At 41.7% G+C, this 25,512-nt stretch overlaps 2 protein-coding genes across 24 annotated transcripts in view; one reads left to right on the top strand and one right to left on the bottom strand.

Annotated features, from left to right (window-relative positions):
- Positions 1-840: 840 nt before the first annotated feature.
- Positions 841-20,959, bottom strand: LOC111250946 (uncharacterized). Of its 15 annotated transcripts, none has more exons than XR_015327738.1 (5): positions 20,819-20,959; positions 20,563-20,677; positions 18,726-18,845; positions 13,757-15,643; positions 12,205-12,854 (listed from the first exon to the last, which is right to left on the bottom strand). XR_015327738.1 is itself a non-coding variant. In XM_086989156.1 (5 exons), exons 2-4 carry the CDS (start codon positions 18,809-18,811, stop codon positions 13,991-13,993), a joined length of 321 nt encoding a protein of 106 aa, XP_086845282.1. In that variant the 5' UTR covers positions 18,812-18,845; positions 20,563-20,812; the 3' UTR covers positions 12,205-12,854; positions 13,757-13,990. The 15 variants fall into 15 exon arrangements, 1 of the variants encoding a protein (XP_086845282.1); XM_086989156.1 differs by lacking the exon at positions 20,819-20,959 and having other exon boundaries at positions 13,757-14,004; positions 15,423-15,643; positions 20,563-20,812; XR_015327734.1 differs by lacking the exons at positions 18,726-18,845; positions 20,819-20,959 and adding an exon at positions 841-1,830 and having other exon boundaries at positions 12,786-12,854; positions 20,563-20,812.
- CalpC (calpain C) overlaps positions 3,202-25,512 on the top strand; it is a 28,385-nt gene continuing 6,074 nt past the window's right edge. Inside the window, exons 1-6 of one of the 9 annotated variants that reach the window (XM_086989151.1) lie at positions 22,051-22,185; positions 22,635-22,718; positions 22,976-23,108; positions 23,801-24,073; positions 24,210-24,254; positions 25,381-25,496. In XM_086989151.1, coding sequence (XP_086845277.1) covers positions 23,939-24,073; positions 24,210-24,254; positions 25,381-25,496 — 296 coding nt within the window. In that variant the 5' untranslated portion in view covers positions 22,051-22,185; positions 22,635-22,718; positions 22,976-23,108; positions 23,801-23,938. Of the gene's footprint in view, positions 3,369-4,950; positions 7,679-20,017; positions 20,159-22,043; positions 22,186-22,634; positions 22,719-22,975; positions 23,109-23,800; positions 24,074-24,209; positions 24,255-25,000; positions 25,043-25,380; positions 25,497-25,512 lie in introns of those variants that run through there. The other 8 variants (XM_086989150.1, XM_022806964.2, XM_022806965.2 and 5 more) reach the window with 8 other exon arrangements.

The raw sequence follows: 25,512 nt of genomic DNA, 5'->3' as shown, positions 1-25,512 counted from the left end.
TTACTGTACCCGCCAATTTGGCCAGCGAAACGTTTCGTTTTCCAGTCTTCTTTATTGGCATGACCCTACATCTGGGGCGCATTTTACATATTTTCGCTCTATCGGAGTTTGTCTTTTGTTCATTTTTTGCCATATTCAGAAGGTGCTCTAAAGATTCAGGGTTAAACCGCCAGTTGACGTCCCGATAAGACAAGTGGTCAAGGGTGAAACAAACGTCCATCGAATACGCGTACTCTAAACCTTATACAGATGACCCGTTCTGAAATGGGAAACTGAGCTAATCGTCGATCGTTTCCAAGTCGATTTGTCTAATTCGAACAACTTTATCAGAAACGTTCCGAAAGAAATAAGCGGTATTTTGATATCACCGCCAAGTACCTTCGATCCACTTAGGAAATTAACATAAAACCTCGAAGTATCGACTTAAGCGATCCACTATGACCGATTTCAAATTTTAATTTTTTTAGCGATGTCATTTGTTACGACCTCGAAATCGAGGCAAAACCGATTCACTAGCCTCAGTCATTTTTTCTCACCAAAAAATAATTTGGATAAGCAAAAAAAAAAGGGTTTATAGATTTAATTTTATAATTCCGGAATCGTACCTATATAAAGTGTGCTTTCTCAAAGTAATTTCGCTCGCCGCTTTATCATCATTGGTTTTCGATAATTTACTAAGGGTCGTTCATATTTTTCAGCTTCTGTATATATATATATATATATATACACATCACAGCTGAAACAATCAGTCAAAAATAACTTTTACAATATTCAACTACAGGCAACGCTAAGTTGATGTAACTTCGTGATTTGGATCAGTAATTATTATACGCAGGTGACATATTATATACATTACTATTTAATCGCATTCAGCCAGTAACCAGTTAGAACTAACCAGAAATTTACCGGAGTTCACCCTAAGAAAAAATCGGTTATAGACTACTTTCTCAAACGAAGATTCAGCGTTATCTCGAACAGGAGGCTTTGGCAGTGATTGCCTCTAGTCTCCGTATGCTTTCGATCCAAGCTATCCATTAATCCATTGAAACAGACGGCCATGGAACTCAATCTCACTGTTGTTATGCCACTATCACCCTATTTTCAACGTGGTAGCGTGCGATCCGTAATATAGTTAGACATAGCATAGTAAGGGGGTAATGTTGTTCTCAGGTGAAAGAAAGATCGAGGCAAAATTTATTGCAAGTCAAAACACCGTTGAAGGAAAGTAGAACAAAATGTTTTTCAACATGTTTAAGCATGATTTGATCGACCTTGGTTTCCAGACGAAGTTTTCGTCATCGTCGAGTAAGGTGCAATACTATCACATAAAAAAAAGACCGTCGCCAATCCATTGACCTAAAAGATCCGAAAATCCTGCTTGATTAAGTTGCCGCTCAGACAGATAAGCTACAAGCGACAACACTTTTGGCAAAATCCGGTTTTGTCTTTAATGATATCGCTGCTTCGTGCTGAATCATGCATAGTACAGGAATCAGGATCACGGACAATGATTGGCACAGGCGCTTACGCCTCTCACTTGTTGCTTTCAAAGGAGACTGGTCCTTGTTAAGGAGACTGTCGATCAAAGCGCTTTTTCTTGTCAAACACAGAAATAAGTTTATAGACAGACTGAGTTTCGCAGAACTGGCTTGCGTTGCGAACTTCGTTTGGAGTGTGCTTCCCTGAAATTTAGTGAGTCACATGTAGAATGATTGCTGCCTAAGTTTCAACGTTGTAGATCCGTTGGATACTCTAATAGCCCACGTGTGAAAAGCATGCTTTTTGCTAAAAAGTGTAACAAGTCGGCATCGATCACGTCGTACGGCACGGCTGGAATGAAAATGACAGCATATTACTAAAGAGCCTTTAAGGATCGAAAAAAATATCTATAGAGGGCAAAATACAATTGGCTCAAGTAACATATTTATCTAATATATACTCCACATACATCTATATGTCGTGTCGTATATGACGTATATACAAAATAAAGTAATCAATCGTCTAGGCGTCGAACAGCTAGACTATTTAGGCATTCGTGACCTATAAAATACCAGGAAAAAAAAAACAGTATTTCGTGTTGAAGTGTTTTAAGTAGGACTAATACTAGAAATACAATTTAGAGTATAAATTGGGAGTTATCGAGAAGGACTCTGTCGGGTTTGCGATATCTTATCTAGCACTGAGTAAAATATAAATGAACTATAAACTAAGAATAATTACCGTAATCATTATACCGCTCTTAAACAACTATGAACGTTTTCGTTGTAAAGGACAGAAAAGCTGTATTCTTTCTAAGCAAATAGTGGATTTCGATACCGACCTATTAGACCCTAAAGAAGTATAGCAAATACAGTATTTAAAAGTAATTAAATATATAACATCTCTGGAACTACTAGAAATTACCCGTTCCTATGTGGCTCATTCCCATGGCGAACCGACTGAATTAGGAAAAGGAAAAGATCTTCAGCTATCTACTGCGATTAATTACCGACATATGTTGCCAAGTAAATTACCATATTAATTATAGTCACAAAGATAAAAACAAACTGACAATTTCACTTAAACGTAAAATATAACGGTACAAACACTTCGGCTAAATTACGACTTGAGACTCAACGCTTCAAGCAGCGTGAGGTTCTTGGGGGATTGACTACACACTTCGCTGTGGCCGCTGGTCGTGAATTAGGCAGTCAGTCGGAAAGCGACTTAGTAGGAAAAAGCGCTAACGTAGTCTGGCCAGCCTGTCTTAGAAGTTACTTCTTGTCACAGCATAACATGAATTTAAACCCAGTTCTAATTAGCCAATGTTTGGCAATAATTCAACAAAGCCCAGGCTACATTAATCAGTGAACATGTTCGCGTGCATTTTTACTTCGTATGTCGTAAGTGAACGAATCTTTTTACACAGATTTATATAGATACGTAATGTTTGTTGTAGAAAGTGTCAACAATTATAAATCTCGACACGTCTGGCTTGTACGGCCAACGGAACGCGGATAAGCCTAGTGAAATATAAATTTATATTTCCATAGTCTATTTCGAGTTAGCTCTCCGTTTCTTTCGTATTAACTCATTCTCCTTTACCCTGAACTCCGCTGGGGCAAACGCTTGCCACAAATACGCTACGCGGCCAAATACCCTTTAATAGTGGGAGATTATTGTAAAAGGCAGCCTTGCGGACAAAAGTACTACACTCAATACAGTTCTGAGTAATATAATTCTTCTTGACGTGATTTCTTAGTCTAAAGAATAACACAACCGAGCAATTCTAGTCCACTGTGTCAAAAACAATTATATTAACAATGTGTTTACCTGTTATTCATCCATATCTATCAGGCTTGTATCAGTCCATCCGCTGCACTACATCGGTGAGATAAACAAGCACTAACAAATTATTTATGATATATATTAAAATAGTTGCGATTATAAAAACATCCTTTAATATATATTTGTTTCGTTTCCGCTGTAAGAAAGATGAATCATTTGATCTTATCTTATAATCGAAAACAGAGTCGATGCGGGTTTTTCTTACATTCAATGTCTAGCTAGCGTTTCCAACCAGGCACTTTTCAAGTTTCCCTACGTGTTATATCTTCACTCTTCGGAAGCCAAGCTTCTTTGCGACTATAACCGATAAGTGTTCTAAGCAGACATTTTCTTCCGATTCTGCTTTGTAGCAAATCTTCTCTTCTATAAAAATCGAAAAATTGTTACCACACACGAATGATACTAGCGCCATTTCCTGGCTGGAAGCGGCGAAATATATTGATTCTAACGCTGTCTAGAAGATAAAAACGGATCTATTGTTGCGGGAAGATTAACTTGTTTATTACTGTCAGTAGCAAATCATGCCACGCTACGTTTGAATGTATTGAAACCTATTGGGCTGCGGTCTATCCTCTTCTACTTTTTACGTGACGATGAGCGCAATTGAATAGGATTTACGTTGCGGCCGTTGCTACCTTGACAATTCTTGCCTCTAGAGAAGTTGGTATAGTGATAAATATGCGCATTCCAGTATAACAAGATTTCTCTTCAGATAGCCTTTCCACACGGATCGTCGACTGTTTTTGCAGTGCCAACGTCACCTTCCTTGCAGCTACCTTTGAAAACGTTGGCGGAGCTAATGGCGGCGGCAGATCGGCTACTCTAGCCACTAGAGGAAGACGACCTGACGCAGAAGAGCCGGCGCGGGTCAAAGTAGCTAATGAAATAAACTTCTATCATTGGCTAGAAAGAAACAGCAGTTAAGAAAAGGCGTCAAAACCGTCCCTCTGCCAGCCGGAGCTCTGAACGACGCTCCGCGCGACCCGCTAAATGGAAGCGACCCGTCATCGTCGTTTATTCTAATCTACCTAGACACTAGCGAATGTTGGCCAACATTTTCAAGGCGCGTCAACAAGACAACAAAAAGGGTGCGATAGCTGCTGGGCTGTGTTTGAAAGAGAGCCAAAACGACTTTTCCGTCTCTTTGCTGGTATGTGTTTCTTAAACATTTGATACCGCTTCTTTGGGCGGCGCTTCTGCCATGGTAACCTCTATTGTTGTTGTAATATTATCATACATAAACGTCGGGTATACGGCCCGCAGCAACCGCTCCGAGTATGAGCAAAAGGTAAAATCGACGAAGAGCCGCGGAATGCCGCTAGCAACAGATCCGACACAGAGATACCGGAGCAGGCGTTTGTCGACCAGAAATATGTAGGAGCGCCACCGAATAGGTGAGGGAGCACGTGGAGTCCCTCTCCCCCCCCCCCCGGATAGCGGTGTTCCTCCTGAGCGCTTTTGGAACTGGTTCACGCCGCTGAACACTCAAGAGGGTGCAGCAAGAGGCATTCTGCTTAGCAAACAATAAATAACCATACCTCTATCGTTATATCAGTGAGCGCCTATTGCAATTGTAACCGGTATTTGATGGTGCTTTTTTGCTCTGAGCATTATTTGTATCTTTTAGTTTTTTTCCCCCAATGAAGAAAAATAATGTTTACAGAAAAAGTACGGTGTACTGCTCATAGGCATGGGTGTATTAGACACTGATGTGACAGATCATTGTTCACTGGCTTTTGGCGCGTCTAAATTTTCTTCTTCTTAAAAGTACGAGCCCGCTAGCGACTAATAAAAAACTACTAAAACACCACCTTTTTACGATACGAAACGCACCCCTTGCCAGTCTTCAGTTCGAATCCGTTTTGTTGCTTTATTCGGAACGTATGCGTTCGACAGATCAAATACGTATCCGTACCCACGGCACCCCTTTCACGTATGTTATACTCAACGGTTCTGAAACGAGCGAAGGCTCTATGGATCAGTCGTGCGAGGAGTCGCTAGCCGACGCTTGCGGCTGGGCCGTCATCGAGCCCATGTCGTAGCGTGCTGTTGCATCCCTATTGCCGTCTCGTCGATGTTCTGCTGGATGCTGTTGTTGTTGCTGAAATAGCCTTACTTTTGTTATACGGACACGGAGCACGGCCTGCGGCGGCGGGTCACGGCGCATGGCCGATCGAGAAGTTGACGGCGACGTCTCCGTCCGAGACGAAACAGAATCCGTACTATTGTCACTGCTGTAAAGGTTTTGCGTAGCGCCGAACGCCTTAAGGAGGCAGTGTCAGCGAACGTCTATTAGCGACGACGAAGGCAATCGCGGCGCAGGCTTCTGACATTAGCATCGTTGGATTCAGCCAGCGCCGCTCTTGCCATTGATATCGCTGAACTGTTTCTGTGGATCCAGCGGAAGCTGCTGCGTTCACGGCTGCCAGCATTGCTACTTTTGCTAACGTTGCTGCTGCTGCTGCTGCTGTAGTTGCTCGCTCTGCCGTTGTTAAAGGCGAGGCCAGGGTGAGTGTATCTGCTCTGAGTATCACTCAAAAAACGCCTGGTTTGCCGCCACCACCGCTGACGTTGCCGACGTATAGAGCTCGAGTGAGCACCAGCTATAGATTGGAGTAACCGAACGCTGAAAAGGCATAGTCAACTGCCATGACAGTGCGTCTAGGGCTGTAACTGTGGGCAGTATCAATCAGTTTGTCTGCCAGCACATCATCGCACTGCAGACGAAGTGACTGACTCCGACCACCTTTGATAGTTGCTAACCCTGTTCTCTAGCGTTCTCTACTGGAAACTGCACAATCTCGACTCTAGCTGAGCACCGAGAACGACAAGGCGGTGCTCACTACGAGCAAAAGTAGACGCAACGAGGAACGCAGAAGCAAACGTCTCAAAGGAAACGTATCACTCATCTTTACCTCGTCTTCCCAAGATTTTTGTTTGAACATGAGTTTGTCACCGGAGCTACACCGTTCGGAGCGCCAAGAGGTCCAGTGAAGAAAACACTGTCGTAAGCCAACAAACAGCGCTGGTATAAGTAGTGATAGCGCGTGCTGCTGGGTCTGTGAGTGTGCAAGTGGGTTTTTTTGAACGGCCGGACGACGCAGCTTCTGACAGGTTTGTGCGGCGCTTCAGATGCTGCCATCGCAGCAGCAGCAGCAGCATTAGCAGTATCGGGGATTTCTCAAGCACTCAAACTTTCTATTGTGGTTAACTATAGTGGAACCAAGTATTCGTCTGCTATAATAAAGTTGCTTCTACCCGCCGAGAAAAAGCGATTTTGAATGTTTACACCTGCCTTGTTGTAGTCCAGCAGGCATTGCGTTTGTCATAGCGGTTAAAACTAACGCGCACGTCGACCGGCCACTCACTTATGGGTTGTAGCGAACACAATTTTAAGCGTGCGATTCGCAGGTCATATCAGCTTGGGGTTTCTGTGTTAGCTTTGCTAGCTCATTGGCTCAGTAGAAAGCAGTTGGGGTCGAACCCAGATATATAATAGGCATTTGCGACAACTGCCGCTGTTCAGCCAGTACGGAATCGCTATAGGTGTTTCATTTTGGTTAAACTCTCCAGAAGAAGGCCTGCAGTAAATCAGCTAAGAATCTACCAAGGAATCCGGAGGAACCGGAAACGACGTCGATATCGACTGTCACGCAATTGAACGTAAAGGAATTTACTAAAGATTTAGAAGAAAACATTTACCTGATCTACTCTGTAGCTAATCCCTCTAAAAGGACCGCATTTTATCAAAAACAGTGGGGTGAGAGCAACCACTGCCGCATTTATTAAAAACTGGTTTTAACCTTAATGCTGTTCTCTGAAGTGAGCACTGCATGAAGCACGATAGCATCAGTCGGCTCAAGATTGTACAGACTGCAGGACCAGGAAGTATGCAAAGTGGGCCCGAAGCTGTTCGGACCAGCACTCCCGTTCGTGTTAAATAGTGACGAGCAATTGATCAATTCGAGAAGCAGCTTGTGGCAATAAGTCGGCCGTTAACGAGCCTCACACATTCGTAGAACAGCCGGTCGCAGTTCGATTATGACGTATGGTTTATCATGATTAGTAGAATTTATGAGTGCGTACCATTTATCTAGTTCACTTATCGCCGACCTATCTCAAATTGTGTTCGAGCAAAGGACAAACCCACGAGAACAAAACAACTGAAGTGGACGGTGCCACCACGTATTCTCTGATGGAAGCTAATACAGCTGGCTAGTTTTATTGGCCTAATAATAGCTAGCGGACGACACTGCTTAATTAGAGGGAACTCGTGTGGTTCCCGCCAATCAGGGATCGCTCATAGCGCAATTTTCTGGAAGGAAGTACGTCATCTGAAGCGCATCACCCGGTAAGTAAACAAACTGTGTTTGCATGGAGTATATGGTAGAAGCGTGACTATTAAAAACTTTCTACATATGTACATGAAAGAATCTAGATAATGATGGCTGATATTGCAAGGTTTTATAAATGAATCAAGGTGAACGGTAGATTCATATTATGCGACACAAGTAAGGCGATTTGTCGCGAGCGTGGAGCTATCGGTGCTGATAAATGGTTATAATATCTTGCAATCGAACAAAATATATCGAGTGAAACAAATACGAGTACCATTCTGAAGACACTGATGGTGAATAAAAACTTGTTTATACTAATAATTCGTGAAATTTTTCAAAAACATTAATCTTAATGTTTTTGGTCATAGTCTGAAATGTCGTAAAAAACAACCATATCTTAACGCAAGCGCTCATTCGTTTATTATTTTTACGGCCTGGCCTTCATTTGTAAATTGTTAACAGCGCATAGGACCAATTGCCTGACGTCGCCGACTCGAATTTAGCTTTTCTAAAGAACTGCTTTTTTGAAGAATATCGCCATGTTCTTTGTTAGAAGGGCCGAAGTCTTTCATAAGTAATCCTTTTGCAATTTGCAGCATGTCCTGTCTTTGGTGGGAGCTCATTTCAAATAGCCTATAAACGGTTAAATCTTACCGAGCTAGTCGGCTAACTAATCTTATGTCAAGGCACTAAAAATAAGTAAATTAGTTAAGCCTTACCTGGCTACCAAATCCCGGTTGAAATGTGTGTATCATTTATTAAATTGAACAGCCAACATATTATTATCAATCAAGTTCGCTAACAACAAAATACAGAGATAACTTTTATGTTAATACTTGTAAATGCTTGTTAATTGTAAGATAGGTACTGTAGCAGCGGTACCATTGGACAGAATGGGTTCACTATCAGACCTAATATGATAATATCAATACGTAATAGAGTCGAGCGGTACGAATAAAAACTTCGCCTCGTTTTTTTGTTATTTGTACTGGCCCCAAAGAGAGGGCCGTAGCATTATCTGGCCGCAGGTGCGTTTGACGCTAACATATGTTTGAGAACATTATAATTTAGGGCAGGGCAAGGTGCCATGTTTCAACAAATATGCTACAAACACAAAATAATAGTATTTCAAATCGTCGACCTAATCTATTTGAATAAATGTCTGTATAAAAGGACGATATTCACAATCTTTAATAATGACAGTATAGCGATGCGGTGATAAAAATAGGAGCACCAAGACAGCTGCGAGGAACGTAACGAAAAAAAAATTCGTAAAACCCGTGACCCCCTGTAATTTTTGCCTTCTTATCGCAGTAGTACGTCGTCTTCATTGCGTTCGTCGCAGGACTTGTCACCGGACCCGATTCCTTTTCGTGCATTCTCGTCTATAAATATTTATGGCCCCTACTTTGACGCTACTAGCCGTTGCTCTTAATACCTTCGATAGAATTAGGCATTCGACACTTAATAGCAAGCCAACGGCAATTTCGCTCCGTTTGCATATTTCCTTGGTTTTGTGCCGGTGATATTTTTCCAACCGAAAGAGGAGAACATCAGCATTTCGTCGACGAGGGTCCTCGATAGTACAGCCACGAGAAGGATACTTAGATAGGGGGTGCTCTACGATTCCTTCCGGTCCATACGCATTTGCCTCCAATGGATCTTTTACAACAACCCCTTGCTGTTAATATGGTTCTCATTGTTATTCTTGTTGATAAGGCCGCAGCAATTGCTAATGCCGGTTGCTGTTGGAGCCTTTCCTTTGAGCTTTCTTCCGTTTCCCTCTCTCCCCGATTCTTTTTCGTCTGATCAGAAGCAGGCGGTAAACGCGATCCTTTTGATATTGCCAGAATCGGAGCCCTTCGGAATAATAACCCCGAAAATGTTTTTCGTCGGTGCTGACTTCGCCACCGCTGGCAGTTTCCTGTATAACGTATTGCCGCGGCCAATGGTGCCAAAACGTTGGCGCAAACCCTCGGTCGCACGAAATAAGTGGCCGGACAATTGAGCGCGCCGTACTACGTCGATCGCGTTGTTATCCAAATGCCTGTACGGATAATCTGGCACTGAAAAAGCAATGTAATCAAAGGCATATGTTTCAGACTGAAGGTACTTAATCTGGTCACCGCTCAGCATCGACGCGGTGCTCGCCTCCGCCGTTTCCTATTAATGACGGTCTGTCGATTTTTTAAATCTTACTGATTAGCTACACCTCTTTACATCGATACAGCATACCGAAAGAACACGTCCAAAGCAGAACTGAGGAAAAAATGTAATTAAGATGACTCGTTCCGATGATAAATAACTGCGAGTTCAAAGATTGCGAAATGTCTGTCGTTGTAGGAACCGATAGAATTAGTGGCATACACAAACGACAATGGAAAACCAAGCGCTCACAGCCTACATATATAGCAAGCACCGAAATAAAAAATAGATCGATTTTGTTCGCAGCGGAAGTGCGTTCCGGCGTGCGGACATTTGCGTTCCGTATACGTGTACGTACCATGCACACGTGTGCATGGTAATGTGGCGTTTCTCGTAACTATGCGTTATGCATGTGGTAATATGGCCGTCATGGCGGTACCGGTGGTGATTTCATAATTATTTTACTCATGCACGTATGAGGTATGCACACTTGATAAGCGTCTTGCCCGGAGTGATTGCCGGGCCCCGTCGTCCACATGATTACCGTAATCCTCTACAATTTATTTATTCATTATAAAATAATTTAAAACAACAATTACGGTATAAAATGATGTATGATTTCTTCCAAATCATAAAAACTGAAGTTCCATATATAAACTTAGCGAACGTTTCACTGTGATCGAAACGTAAATAATAGTAATAGATTCTTTTGGGGTACCGCTACCACCAAATAATATTATATAAAATTCAATTATTTGTTGCTATAAATTAGTCTAATTTATAGATTCATATAGACTACACATAACAACTGTGTTTTTTGTCGAAATTTCTCGTACACGACTATGCTAGGGCTCGATCGACGGCCCTGTATCAAGTCTTCTTTCAAATCAATGGACTTTTTGTGAAAGATCCTTAACGTCACTAACTAGTTCATAAGATTACCCTTTGAAGAATGTCTTTTTTCCTTTTTCTATGATTATACTAAGTAACTAACATTCAGTCGTTAGAAAACCTACACAGTCAACGATGCTCAGTCGTTGCGACTGTTATACTTTGCCATATTGTCCGTTTGTCTAAATAGATAAACATAGGGACTGAACAACAATAGACATACTTCTGTAAGCGCACAAAACTGGAATACTAGCAGAGACCCTGCACACCCGAAATTAAGGCAGCATCAGATCGGGCAACGAAAGATTCCGTTCTATCCTTTCCCTTCCTCTTAGATCCTTCACCGTTGTGCCAAACCAAAAAAGCAACCTTTGTCATGGTTGCTTTGTTGATACACACAAACAAACGCATAAAGATTTCGTTTAGGTACCACCGATTTAAGCTAACAAATATACGACTTGAACGTTGGCAGAGATGAAATCAACAAGAGAATCATCGGTGATCGAATTAGCTTTCAAATTACGTCGTTGTGTTTCTACTGACATTTTTGTGAATTGTTTAAAAGCCTTTTACGTTCCATACAAATCCTGTACTTTAATGCCCACACTAATATATACACGGTGAGACAAAAGTATCCGGGCGATTCCAAAAACCGGTAATAGAAAAATGTTGACGTCGCATCCGTTGACGTGGTGCGAGACACGTTAATGATTCCTACAAACGGAAGCGAGCAATTCATTTGTAACGCAAGTAATGTAATGTTATTTCTATGATACAATGTTATATCGCCATAGAGTTAATATATGTCTGAAAAGGATCAGCCACAACAACGACGACGGCCGCCATCGGGATTCAAATGGTCCATTGATTAATGTCAAAATATCCTATAGTGTGCGTATAAAATAGCATTAAGGGAATATGGAGATGGGATAAAAGAACTACAGCTTCGTACAGCAACAAGTTGCGTACCTTCCGCCGCCTTAACATATGTGAAATGAAGACTACTCAGTTGGGGGGAGATGCGTTTTTCAGAATGTCCATATTATCTTGCCTTATCCGGTATGTAAATAGATGGGCTCGAGAAGGATGCCATCAATAGTGCGCCTTGATTTGTACTCATTAAACAAGCCTGAAATGCACGAATAGCATCTTAACACGACCTTCCCGAATTTTTTTGATGTCCTCGTGCAGTGACTGTCTCAGTGATGACCACATAGTTATAAGCATCCTTCTCTCGTTCAGGTCCTGTGCATTGGATCCCAACCTACGGCAGAATCATCATGCTCGTTGGCATACGATAATGGGTTTAACAACAACATGTTGTTAAACACTCGATATAAATAAAGAGGAGGCAACACGTTCTATAAACCTGCAGTTTATGGCAGGAAACTATCTTCGTGAGAAGGTGCCAAGGGCCAGTGTGCCCTGCTGAGCTCCGAATCGAGTTGTGTTTAGCGATAATTTCCGCGGAAACGAAGTGTCATCAATAAAAAGATCTACTTCGTCTAACAAAACGATAAAATACAGCTACGTAGCATTATTTTAAACATTGAATCAAGTAGATTGTTGAGTACGCTGGCTCTGAACAACTCGAAATCAGACCGAGCCGTTCGTGCTTACAAATCGATAGACAGCCAGGTTCACCGATTTCAGGATCGACCTAAGCTTCGTACTTAGACGCATCGACGCTACGGCGAGCAGTCGTTTGATAGAATTGATTTCGATACGAAATGAGCTGAAACTCAAATCGGCTAACGCTCTCATTCACACAGTGACATGATAAACGTTAATGATCTGTAAAGACGATGACATAAAATTACCTATAAAACAAATTGCAGGGTACTCTAGCGCTATACATAAATATCCATCGAACATATCCAAACTCTAGTGAAGTTTATGAAAATTGCTGGCTAAATTTGCGATCTTCCTTTGTCGGATACATTTTATACAGATAGACATTAGTAGAGTACGTCCGCTCAATGATTTAAAACCATCTAATAAACATAAATGGTTGGATATCACTGTGTCACGAGAACGGCTCTTCCCTTTCACTAACACGCACGCAACACGATCAAAATCGCTTACTCAACGGACGTATTACGGTGTTGACGTGAGCAAAAATCTTCAGTCTAAGTTATCGCAGGATCGATCCATCTGTGGATTATACAATTAGGATTATATTACTAAGAATCGCAAGTGGCAGGTTTTTAAACACATCATTATCTTATATCAGAGTTACAAGATAATTGAACACAGTTTAGTATTTCTGGACTTTGAGTTCAAGTCAACAGTAACGGCACAGACGAAAATTCCTCGTGATAGTGCAACCATAATGTGTTTGTCCATTGAACTTAAGTACACGTGACCGCTTCAAAGCAGGATCTAAAACTAGCATCTGTTCAATGTAAACCCTTACAAGTGGACGAAACGCGTTCGAAGCTACCAAACCTTTGAACAAAGCAGTATAACTTGAATAGGCCATATTAGGAACAGGGCAAAACCAAATTGAGCCTTTGTGTGCACTCGTGGATCGTTAAATTTGTACATTAGTTCCAGGAATCAGCACATCAATGACAGTGGGTCAAGATGTAGAATCATAGGAAGTCTCTATCCAAATGCTATATATCAATTTGTTAATGCAACATCCCTTCCAAAAAAGGAATCGGATTAGCGCATAGAAAAAAACTAAAGATAAGAACGATTTAGGCAATTTTGCCCTGTATAGGAAGCTCACTGATAGAAGTCTGTCGATAAATAAACACAGTTAAATAAAACAAAGTATCATTACTAACTAAAGCTGATTTTGTAGCCAAGTGCCACCATCTGTTAAATGAACCAACGACAAGTAGATTATAAATTGATAATTTTTTTTTTGGAAATTCTCGAATCCAGCAAAAGATTAGCTGATGGCCTATAGCTCTATATTACTGGCATACGTTGTGGTGAAGTGCCACCGACGGGTTTGTACCGAATGCAAAATACCCCATACGTTATTCATTCAAAACTTTCTCCCGCCTTAGCACTGAATAATGTATAGCGTTTCGCCAAAAACTAACGTGTCTCGTCACGAAGGTTTCCTCCAACTACATTTTGCGTTGTTGATACATGTTGAAGAAGGCCGCGACAGTGATTTGGCTGTGAATGATAAAGTTGAAAATCCACCGGCTCAATATTCGAAGAATATGTAAGATGCAGCCAATCCTCCTATTCGAAGTAAGCGTCTCTCGCGTCGTCACGGAGCAGAAGGGCTTGAGCTTGTCTGTCGCGTTCCTCTTGAATGTCCGTCCTACTTAACTCGATATAACTGAAACAAACAAACGTGGCGATCAATTGTCTGGCTCGTATGAAACAGTTCCCAGTGAATCAAACTCAGCATAACCTTCTTTTTTTCGATAGAGATCTACTTGGGCTCTAAGCTTTGGCCTTTCGACTGAAGTTCCCGTTATTGGTGAATTCTGTGCAAAAAAAGTTGTTATTGTGGTCGCATGACGGCCAATACCGAGCGAAGCGTTGAGCCGCAATTCTTTGTCGGCTTAAAAAAGGCCATGAAACACTCAAGCCCAACGTTTTGCATAGGCCGATGCGACTTCATGTTGTTTACCACAACTGCGTGGCCTAGCCCATATTTTCAACAGTCTTTCTTCAAAGATGCCTTCATACGACTGTCATCAGATTTAGAAGAACGGCGGGAGTTGCTTAAGCACGAGAACATTTTCCATCTAATATGTTTTCAATTGAAGGGTAACTGGCTTCAAGTTACCTGTCCGCTTTCAATTGCCCAACCTACCTATTTTACTAGATGCTAGTAGTAAGTGAAAAGTCATACCGCCTAGAGAGAAACACGAATGCTTCGTGTCGAACGTGTATGGAAAAGCTTAATACGAGTGTCACGTTTAGACGAAACGCGACACACTGGGGAAGACTTCGGTTGTAATGAGTGATGGAAGACCCGTACCATTCTCGACTAACTCGATGATGATATAGGAACTCGATGAATGATTATAAACGTTCATGCACATAGTACACAATTCTCTGGTCGATGATGAGTGCTTAACATCTTAGTCATACTGCAGACTAGATATCTCAAATCAAAGTACATAAGTAACAGAGACCCTATATTATACTAGTATGGTAAGCTGTACAAGCATAGATTTTTGGAGCGATATAAGTCAGAGACTATATGACTCACATACTTTCGTAGAATCCGATTATTACCCTATCCGATTCGAACCCTCATTAATGAACCATTGACCGTATTAAAGCTAGATCATGGCTATTCGAGGGAAACATCTACTTCTGGGATGTCAGGCACGATTACGTTAAATAGTTAAAATGTCATTTTGCGATCGAGAAGGTACTAACTATGAATTCTCGGACCCGGGAGGTAGGCAACGAAACGGTAGTAACCTATCAGCGGCATCCCCTGTGACAACTAGAGGCCTATTTATGATATCTCTATCACTGTATTAATGCATTCAAATAATTTCGCGTTCAGAGATATCTCCTCATCGTCCCCGTTCATGCAAACGCTTGAAGTGGCTTCAGCTGTCGCCGTGATATTACGTGTTCTGCTTTTGAATAATAACAACTACATTTATTTTTTCACCAAATATGTAAACACAAACAGCAGCGATAACAATAACAATGGTAATAACTATTCCTATTAAAATCGGTAGCAATTAATTTGTAAAAATCGCAGACATTGAAGGGCCGGAACGATACACTTAGATGTTCGATGATCCCACAAATGGTTGTGCGTTTTGCTGATTAGATCTACGTTGGGCTGTTGATAGCTCGCTTCCGGTTGAACGAGCTGCTGGGGCATCGATGCGTTGTCGTAGGAATAATTTGGTGTTAGTCGACGGCAGGGGCTTTTTCCGTTGTCGAATCGTAGAAGATAAGGAGGTAGTAAACGCTTGGCGGCCTGGACCTGCTTGCGCCATCTAACAGAGACATTTACACATGTTAAAGTGGGTAATGCAAGTGCAAGGATATCGGTGGTGTGAAATGATGACTATTTGTTTATACTTGTATGCCTGTTAGAACAGGCAATGAACTAGCAGGTCGAGCCTGGGAAATAAACACATTTGATGTATATTTTATGTGAACTGTATGCGCTGCGGGTGATGAGGGTAATAGAGCTCGTAAAGATGAACAGCTGTAGATGAATGGTGTAAATTTGTTTGGAAAAAGCTGCATTTTCTTAAAATGACCGCTTCCGATCCAGTATAAATGTTGCTATCCGTTATTTTTGCCTCAACCACTTTCTGTTTCTGAACCCTTGTCGAGGCTGCCGATTTGCGTATAATCAATGGTGAGTAGAACGGGACCAAAGATCTAATATTGTAATAAATACAATGATAAGATCTTGATTCTCGACAGGGACTTCTCCGACCAATGAGACGGGTAAAACCCTTAGAATTGTGCTATCGTTGGAACTATATTTAGCAGTGCATAGTAGTTTTTCTATATGTACGAAAGGAGGATTTACGATCTGTTCCTTATTGTTTATTTGCGTATATTTTCGGTCGTTACCGATGCTCAAATCTGGATCTGGTAAGTAAAATCTGGGGGATGTACGCATACTATACTGTCATCCTAAACAAGGTCCTTCGCAAATGACCTCCACGGCCTGAAAATCGTAATCTTATCAATTCAGGAAATTGTGGAATAGAATAACTCCGATCATAGAATGGGTTCAGTATGTGCCATTGGACAAAAGTGTTGTTCAGTTATCTTTCATTGTCCAGCTCTGGCGTTTCTCAATGTGTCAACACAATTTTCATAAATTTTGTAGATACGTAACGCCTTTCTGCTATTCAATAGCGGTTCGCCTATCGAAATCGATTATGTTTCACCATATATATGTATCAATCAACCAACGCTTTAAAGACTGTCAACCTAGAACTAAGGGTCATCTTAATTTCTATCGCCTATGTAAAAATATTTTGCTACCTGAGTTCAATACGGACCGCCAATAATCGGCAATCACTCTCGTTTACTTTTTTCATTTATTATATTCATGGAATAGCATGTTTCCGTCAGTAGGTCTGCCACAACTATGCTATTAATGCCGTTCATCCCATAGGCCATGGACTCCTTCCGCCTATCCACTAGCTGCTTATTTTTCCCAAAACTCCTCGCCTTGGTATTGACATTTCATTTCGTGTATGTATATCGTGTATATATCGCCACATCACGCTGCTCGACATAAATCTATTAAATTTTTTCAAGTTTTAAACAAGCTATGGCAGTAGATAATACTGTTACGCCATCTGATGACAAAGCGACCATTAACTTGAGGTTAACTAGGTTATACGATAGGTGTAACTTAGCTAGAGAAAACGACGGATCAGACTTAGAGATTAAGAAGTGATCAAGGCTATAATTATTATTGCCGGTATTTCTAGTAGCGGTTACGTCCGTTTACTCGATAGTACAGTCAAATAAAAAAACAACATTTTCTGTCCGATAGGAGTTTGAGAAGCCGGTAAGCACAGGCGGGCACGATCCACCTGTAATAGGGTTTGCCACCCTGGCAGTGGTGCGATAACCGACGACAACTAACAACAGAAAAGGGCGCAGAAATTCAACTGGCAAATCGCTTTTTTTCCGTCCATCCATAAACCTCTGTGCACTGTACATGCACATGCTACACGACCGATCGCCATAGCCGGACAGGACGCGTTGGCGACAATCTACCACTACACCGATGAAGCATTGCTGTCATGCAAACGTACACACACGTACACAAACGAAGCGTGCGTCATGTTTGCATATTTGCTCTTGACAAAGGCCGTAATATCAGCCGGAGTATCACTAACAGCCGGAGACGCGACCGCCGCGACCCCATACTCTGTCGCTTCAGGGAAGCGATGAGCCATGTAGACTTTGGTTTTCCCGCGATTTTTTGTAATGTCAGCCAGCTACGTTGTCCTAGAGACGTATGGAATCCGATAGCCGGCCATGTGCTTTTGCTGTTGGGTGTCCATAACCCGCGAGCTACAACTGTTGCTATTGCTAGGAGAAGGATCCGACGACGACATTACAAACAACAATAACAACAAAGTGGCAATTCACATAATGAAAACACCAAACGGCTAAAGCAGCTATTGTACATTGGCTACCGTCACTATCATCACTGGCGGCAATGCGTGACGCTGAGCGTTCGGCAAGGAAAACGTCGTAGCCCCAAAACCGTTCTACGACGGCATGAAGTAAGAGACGAGAACATGTTGGCCGCCGCTGCCTCCAGCGGCAGCCGCCGTCTCGGCACTAACCGACTTCACGCAAATAAGCACGCGGGAGTCGCGCCGGCCATCTTCACAAAGCGCGGGACTATAGTGTAACACAGTTTCAGTTGTACACGTGTTGCATTGTAGTATGCAATAGGGGACGCAGGCTAGCAGCAGACCGCGTCCATGGCGACAGCGCGAATAGTTGATCCGTGCGTACGGTGGCATAATTTTTCTGCATTATTATATAGACATTTGAGATAGATAGAGACTTTAACAAGTGTATATCTGTACGTACAGTTATCTACGCTATTGATGGTCTAACAAAACCGATAAGGTTCCTGTGATGGTGTAGTTCGTACCTGTTTGCTTGCTAACACGAGGTGATACAAGTGATTTGAAAGCGGGCCTAAACAGGCACATGGTTCGTGTTTTTCTGGAAAGAGCCAGCTAGCTGAAGCAACAATATTTGATTAGGGCAGTTCAACCGCGTAAAAAATTTGAGGCATTTCATTTCGTAAAACTGGGTAAGTTGCGGCGGAAAAACTTTCACTTCCCGGTTGCCAAAATTGAAGCACGCTTCAGCTGCTCTAACGAAACTTCAATGGCGTGTATAGATCACTTAAAATATTGACTGAAATAGCAGTAAAAACATCAATCAAGTTGTTAATGTGGCTTGAGGTTCAGGTGGTATTGTGAGTGGTATGACGTAAACGGATACTACAAAGTGACATTGAGCTTACGGTGACTAAGAGTAAAAGAGACTTGTTTCTAGCGACTCTTTTCGTACCTAAACCATCGGATATGGTGCGATCGGATGGCAAAGAGACGGTGGTCCAACTCAGACAGGTTTGCAATAGCAGTAGGAACTGGCATCCGCAAAGCTAAATCAGCAGTTGGTTCAGGTTTGCTAAAAGATCATTAATTGTGAGTTAGGGGAAGATGTTCAAAAAGATACAGTGGGAAGACCGCCAAACTCGAGTCTAGTGCGAATACCTTCTCCGAAATTCAATTTCGGAGTGCGTTTCGGGTGATATAACTCACTCAGTGTAACTAAGAAGGAAAAAATTTTTTTGATCCGAAAAGTACCGTCCTTAGGAAGAATAGGAAAATCTATAGACCTAACTAGTACAATAATCCGACTGCTAATTTTAGCATGTTTCTAATAATTTCAGCGCTACCTAAAACGCTTCTCGAAAACAAAAGTCGATATTTATCCTTGCTAATTTTTGAACAAAAAAAAACACACCAAATTAGTTGCATCACGAAGGAATAGAAGTGAGTGGCACAGGGCGGACCGATCTATTCAATGAGCTTTTGAGAGAATTGGGAAATTCTTTTTCTATAGCATTTAATAGAGGGATAGCATTAAAATCATCAATAACAAATGATATAAATAGAGACTAAAAAAACTAAAATATCATTTGGGATAGGCGCTGACCGCAGAGTGCGTCTGCCTGTCGTCACATTGCTTCGGTCAGTTGACCTGTCTCTAACTGATCCCGTAGAAGACACGCAATCAATCGTATACTATGTATAATAATAACATTTTTAAAAATTGTAAATAGTGAAATTGTTTATTGCGTATTATTAATCAGTAAAAGCTTCAAGGAGAGTTGAAGAGCTGGCCTACCTGTCCCTTACTGTGGCCCAATCTTCTAGCCAATACCTATGCACACACCTAGTAGCCACAACGCCGGCCTCTATCCGCTTGGGACAATTGACTTTGACTATGTCCAAATTAAGCTACTAACGGCGTAAAGCAAGATATGGCCAAATTAATATCAATATTATTACAGCAGTAACAGGAAATAAGGGGCGTAATAATCACGAAATAAAAGCCTGTAGATGGAAAACGGGCTACCTGTCGTCATATGTACTATTACAGGACGTGACTCACGTCAAATCAGTGCAGAAGGTGACGCGGCTCTAGCTGATAGGTAAAGTAAAAATCGTAACTGTATCATAAAACATAGGTAACAGAATGTCGGCGAACAAGAAAAGTGAATGCGGTTTCCATTATTGTTTTTGGTTGCTTGAGGCTGCTTTACGGGTCACTGCCATCGCCGCGGTCCGGCTTTCCATCACGATACGTGCGTGATACTACAAAAGCGTCTAGCCCTAAATATTTACATTGTTATCTTGTAGACGACTGACTTTCGGCTTAACAAAATCAAACACCTCATTTCTCTGCGGCTTCACACGACGCCACATTCGGTACAGGTAATGTATGCGTCTTTTTTCTTTTTGTTTACTTGATGCTTGATACGTACCGCAGAAATGCACATCAGTGCGTCTGCGTGATCTTTCTGCGTTCTCGGCATTTTTGCTTTGCCTGAACTGATTAGCTGAAGGTGAACTTCTCGTATCTGCATGCCTCATAAAGAGCTCTTCGGAGCAAATGTGAGCCTTTTCGATTATTGTAAACTGTAGCGCCACCATACGATGACTTACGGACGCGTGTAAATATTTCTATAATTAAAAAATATAGCAATTCATCTAATTCATGCATATGAACGTAGTTTTTTCACGTCGGATCAACCGCTATTTGTGAAAAGATGTTTCGTCAATGAATAGAAACTTTCTGACATTGAAGCAGCCTATTACTTGTATACATATCATACTACCTGGTTGCTTTAGCAGCCTCTGCTATAGACTGCTTAGATCTGTTCCGGATGGTCCATAAATAAAGGCACACTCGAAGGAACAACTAACAAACCGTTGCAGTTACGGTCACAGCATCTGTAAACGCAAATGATAGATCTACGGATCATCACACACTGGTCTGCTACGACCGCTGACTAAATCATGGCCATCTCTACATCCTATCTTAACCACACAAACACGATGCGATCACTGACGGTCGTATGCTGATATGTTTACCTTCTCCAAGGCGCTGCTGGATCCAGGCCGCTGTTCCTTTAAAGGGCCTTCACGCAAAGCCCAGTGGACTAAAGCAGGCTCCGTTGTCCTATCCGTTACAGGCCGTTATAAAGTTGATATCTACAAAATCTATAACTACAGTTGAAAAGTGACAGAGTTTTTTGTGACGAGTGTCTTTGGGAGGGCACGAAGCCGCGAGCGGTCCTCTAGCTGTTGTCAGCTTACGAGACCGTCGGCAAGTAGTTGGCCATATGACAATACGTCGCTGATTGCGTGGACTGCCATCATTTTTCCGTTCGGATGACAACCAGATCAGTCGCGCAGGGCTAAACTGAGATGTATCGATCATTCCTATTGCGGTTCTGACGACTTGACACAGCTGGGAGGCGAAACTGACGCCAAAGTGTGTGTAGCCAAAGTGGCAATATATAAATAAATGTGCACGAATTTGGCGGCCGGACATTTGGAAAGACACGTCAATAAAAGTGAAGCCAATAACGTTAAAGTCGATCTGGCACTCAGTAAGCGAGCTGAGGTGCATAGAAGAGTATGCTTGTTACAGTTCACAGTGACGGAGGATTACTTGAGATTGTATCGCACAAATAGGTGACCTGCTAGTAGAACCTAACAGTTTAGGCATGGAGTGGATGCTCATACGCGACTGTTGCTGGTCTAATGTAAACATGAAACAACATAATGTGATCTGCTGTGTTCGGTGTTTCGTCAATCTTAAAATGTATCGACGCGCTGCCCTACCAGATGCTAAAATACCCCTTGCAAAAACGCTGATTGTACTCATCGGGCCGACGAGTCATCGATCAAACATACTATAATCTGAGTTTAGCTTTAGACAATAAGCTGAGAATTTCACGAAAAGCGTACATTTCTCTAGAAATAATGGTGCGACCTCTGCTATTGCCAACCATTGTGACTAACTGAGATATGGCAGAAGCGGACCTTAACATGCTTCTACCGTTTAAGCGGTTTGGTCCTCAATCAGACCCACATTCAAGATCGTCTTCAAAACGTCATTTGCTGCCTCATTAAATCGTAGCGTTATCTACGTGTGTAATGCATCACACATATGTACGCATAACCTGCAGCAGCAATGCGAGAAGCACCATATGGTGCGATATCCACTAGCTTTTTGGCATTATCATTGTTTCCATTGTCATCGTCAGGCGAAGCAGCAGGGGCAATTGCGACTTCAATGGAAACCAACTCAGTCTCTCTTAGTAACAATGAAGTGTGCCGAGTCAAGGTGATTTGCTAGCAGTAGCGAACGACGTTTGATCGATTATATCTGGAAGTGGTGCTCGTGTCAGAAGGAATTACTGGAACAGCAAGCGACGACGAAAGTCTAAGTGGTAAAGCAACAGAAAGAAAAAGGAATAAGGCTGCAGTAAATCCTATTGTCACACAAGAAAATGAAAAAGACTAGCAATTTTCCAGGCAAAAAAAGCAGAGATCCAAGCGTATCGCGCGTTGGCAAAGAGTGCTAAGCCCGTATTGCTATTATAGATCAAACCAGCAACTAGGTAGAGGTATAGGCCCTTGGCGACGGCGGCAGCCGTAGACATAGATACAATGTCCTCTTCGAGAAGGACGTGCCAGCGGTCGCAAACACAGGTGGCTATCCATAGTGAAACCTTGCTATCATTACGTTACGCTACGGAATGCTTCACGATGCTGCCTTTCCGTCACGCGTTTAGTGTTGACGGCGGTTAAACGTTTTCGTTCGTATTTAGCATGTGGGCGTGTGTGCACAGTTTTAAGCGATTTTTTTTTTTTTTTTTCACTATGTTTTTAACAAAAGCCCTGCTGTAGTATTACCATTGTAGACAACGCGTCGCGTATTCTATTTCGAGCAGACGCACCAGTTGCTGGATTACTTATAAAGGTAAACAGTGATTGGTTTATGAAAAAACGTAGAAATCGTGTATTGGGAGCAGTTTTTTTATATGGACCCAACCAGGAAATATTGGCTAACCCATTATATGGGTTAGCAGAGGATAAACAATTTCATATGAAATTATTTGTTGCATGAAATAAATATATATGTATATAGATGTCATCATTCTAATAAGGTTAAATCCTTTAATTTGGTAGTACTCTTTCGTAGCCACAGTGTTGTCCTTCTTCTACTTGTATTTCTAGCTATCGTCACGAGCGATACCGTCAAACAAGGCCGCAACGGCAGACGCTCATCGTATGAGAGGTCCTGTTTTTAGAATCGCTTATCAGAGATATTCGTTTTCTCCTATTCGCATAATAGGTCAATTTATAGCCGGTAAGCCGCTAGTTATTTCCTGAATTTTCAATTGTTTCACAAACAATGAGATATTTAGTTCACGTTTTACTAAATATCTTCTTCGAAAAACGTAACTAAACATATTTATCCAACAGTAATATAATTACGCAGTAATTCTTGCGGAACAGGCGGATAAAATCATGATGACGAGATGATTATTTCTATTATAAAATTAGATAAACAAAAGATTTATTGATTGTAAAAAAGAACAGTTTCACAACAGTGAAACGACACGAGTTGGTTACTATCTTCTGTTCTTAAAGGCAACAATGGAAATAAAATGACTAAATATATTTCTATCCGCTTTACATGCATTTTCTTAATCGTAACTAGCTCAGAAAAATTAGCACCCGGTCAATATGACCCTACCGCTACTATGTAGTCTGATTCAAACTCATCGGCTTAATTTAACTTTAGAAAAATGTCACCTTCGAACCTTTTCAAGAGACATGGCTGCTTAGCTTAGGAGAAAATAGAACTTCTGGTATACATATATATATATTTTTTTGTTGTAATAGTCTTTTAAGAATCAAAATCAGCCGTGATGAACGTTACGCACGTACAGCTATGCAATACAATCGATGTGAGGTAGTGCCTTCATATGACGTCACTGGTACTTACCGATCATCGTAAGCATCCTCGACTTCTTTTTATCTGTCTCTCGGTTACAGAGCCGAACAGGCACAATCCGCGCTTCGGTGGTACAAATTCGGTCTGTCTCACCTGTTGCGGGTAGCCACCGTAACGTAAATCGCCGCCAGGACGTCCAAAATACTCTCCGGAACGGCCAGGAAAGGCCGACGGTCTTCATGTCGGATTTCGAGCGCGTGCGAAAAAGCCTCGAGAGGGGCTGTCTGTACGAGGACCCGGAGTTTCCCGCCGTACAGTCCACTGTTTTCTATCATCAAACTCCGCCGTTCCAGTTCGTCTGGAAGCGTCCCCACGTAGGCAATATTAAATCATAAGCTAAACTATATAGGTCTATAGCTAAACTATATATAAAATTTAGAATAATGAGTAAAGACACATTAGAGCCGGGACGTTTCTACCGTAATCGATTATACTGACGAACTTTTTTAGGATGCGGACACTACAAGGGCTCAGCCTACTTCAAGTAACCTGAACGTGAGTATCGACCCTGACGGTAGGATTGATTTCCGCCGAAGCCGCTAAACAGTATTTCTCTCTTAAGCATTACTTCAGACCGACACGGCTTTCCATTGGATAGCTCTTTAATGTGTCACAGCCATTGTGTTAAAATTTTGATTGAATTGCATTTCAATGAAGCTCAATATATTTTTGAGCAGATTAGTATTTTACCTTTCATTTAAATATTTGTTTCATTCGACCACATCTGTAGTAGCGGCTACATAATGTGCAAATGCTATTTTTGCATTTAGCGAAATTCAATTTTGCTACACGATCAACATCATCATCTCAAGTGTTCAACCTGCTGATGTAACAACATCCTGTCAATTATATAAGTAAAGTTTACTGTAGATCGCAGAAGACCTAGGACATCTATCGATGATTTATGTTCACTATTGGCCGTGATACGAATGTCTCCTCCATCGCAATGCCGTATCTCTTCTATATCATCAAACAGTGAACCAAGACATGACCCTTAAAGTAGTATAATCAACAATAACAGCCAGAACCCTTACATCCCGAATCCGAATTTTGCGGACTCTTTTCCGCAATGATATGGCATGGCCAATTTTAGACGAACTCGTCAGATACCCGGTACGATAGACATATATACGTATACGTAGATATTTACGTGATGTCGACCGATGCTTACCTACTATGCCGCGTATGTTATCTTTAACAGTTACGGGCATGTTTATCCGCCGTTCCCATTGTTGCAGCGCTCCGCACATGCTATGATGCGATGCTTCAGTTCTATGAATGAGGTGAAATCGGCCGTCGAAATACGAAAATTCTTATAGAAAGCGAATACCGTCGGATCGGCAAGGCCGGCCAGATCCGATAACTGTTTGACTTTTATATCTGTCAGTTCATAGCATACCCCTCTCATGATCAGTACTCGTAAAGACCTTGTATCGGAGGGGCAGAACAGGCGGAGCACGTTGTTAAGCATTTCCGTAACGAATTATTCTCGACATATATAAATAAATACCTATGTATAAACTAGATAATATGCTGTGGGCAATTCATTCTCAAATGGGATTGTTATAGTGTCCTTTATAATAGAATGACTTGATTTTCTGTTGTTAATTTCCGCTTTTAGGAAATTTGTGCCAATCCTGAATTTGTAGTAGATGGACCTTCGTTGTTCGAATTAACTCCTGGAAAACTCGGTGATAAATGGCTGGTATCGTGTCTGGGCACCTTGGCAACATGCAGGTTTGTATACCCACTT

This window comes from Varroa destructor, unplaced genomic scaffold, assembly GCF_002443255.2.
Source record: "Varroa destructor unplaced genomic scaffold, Vdes_3.0 BEIS01000005.1, whole genome shotgun sequence".
Taxonomy (NCBI): Eukaryota; Metazoa; Arthropoda; class Arachnida; order Mesostigmata; family Varroidae; genus Varroa; species Varroa destructor.
This window is presented reverse-complemented; position numbering and strand designations above follow the sequence as displayed.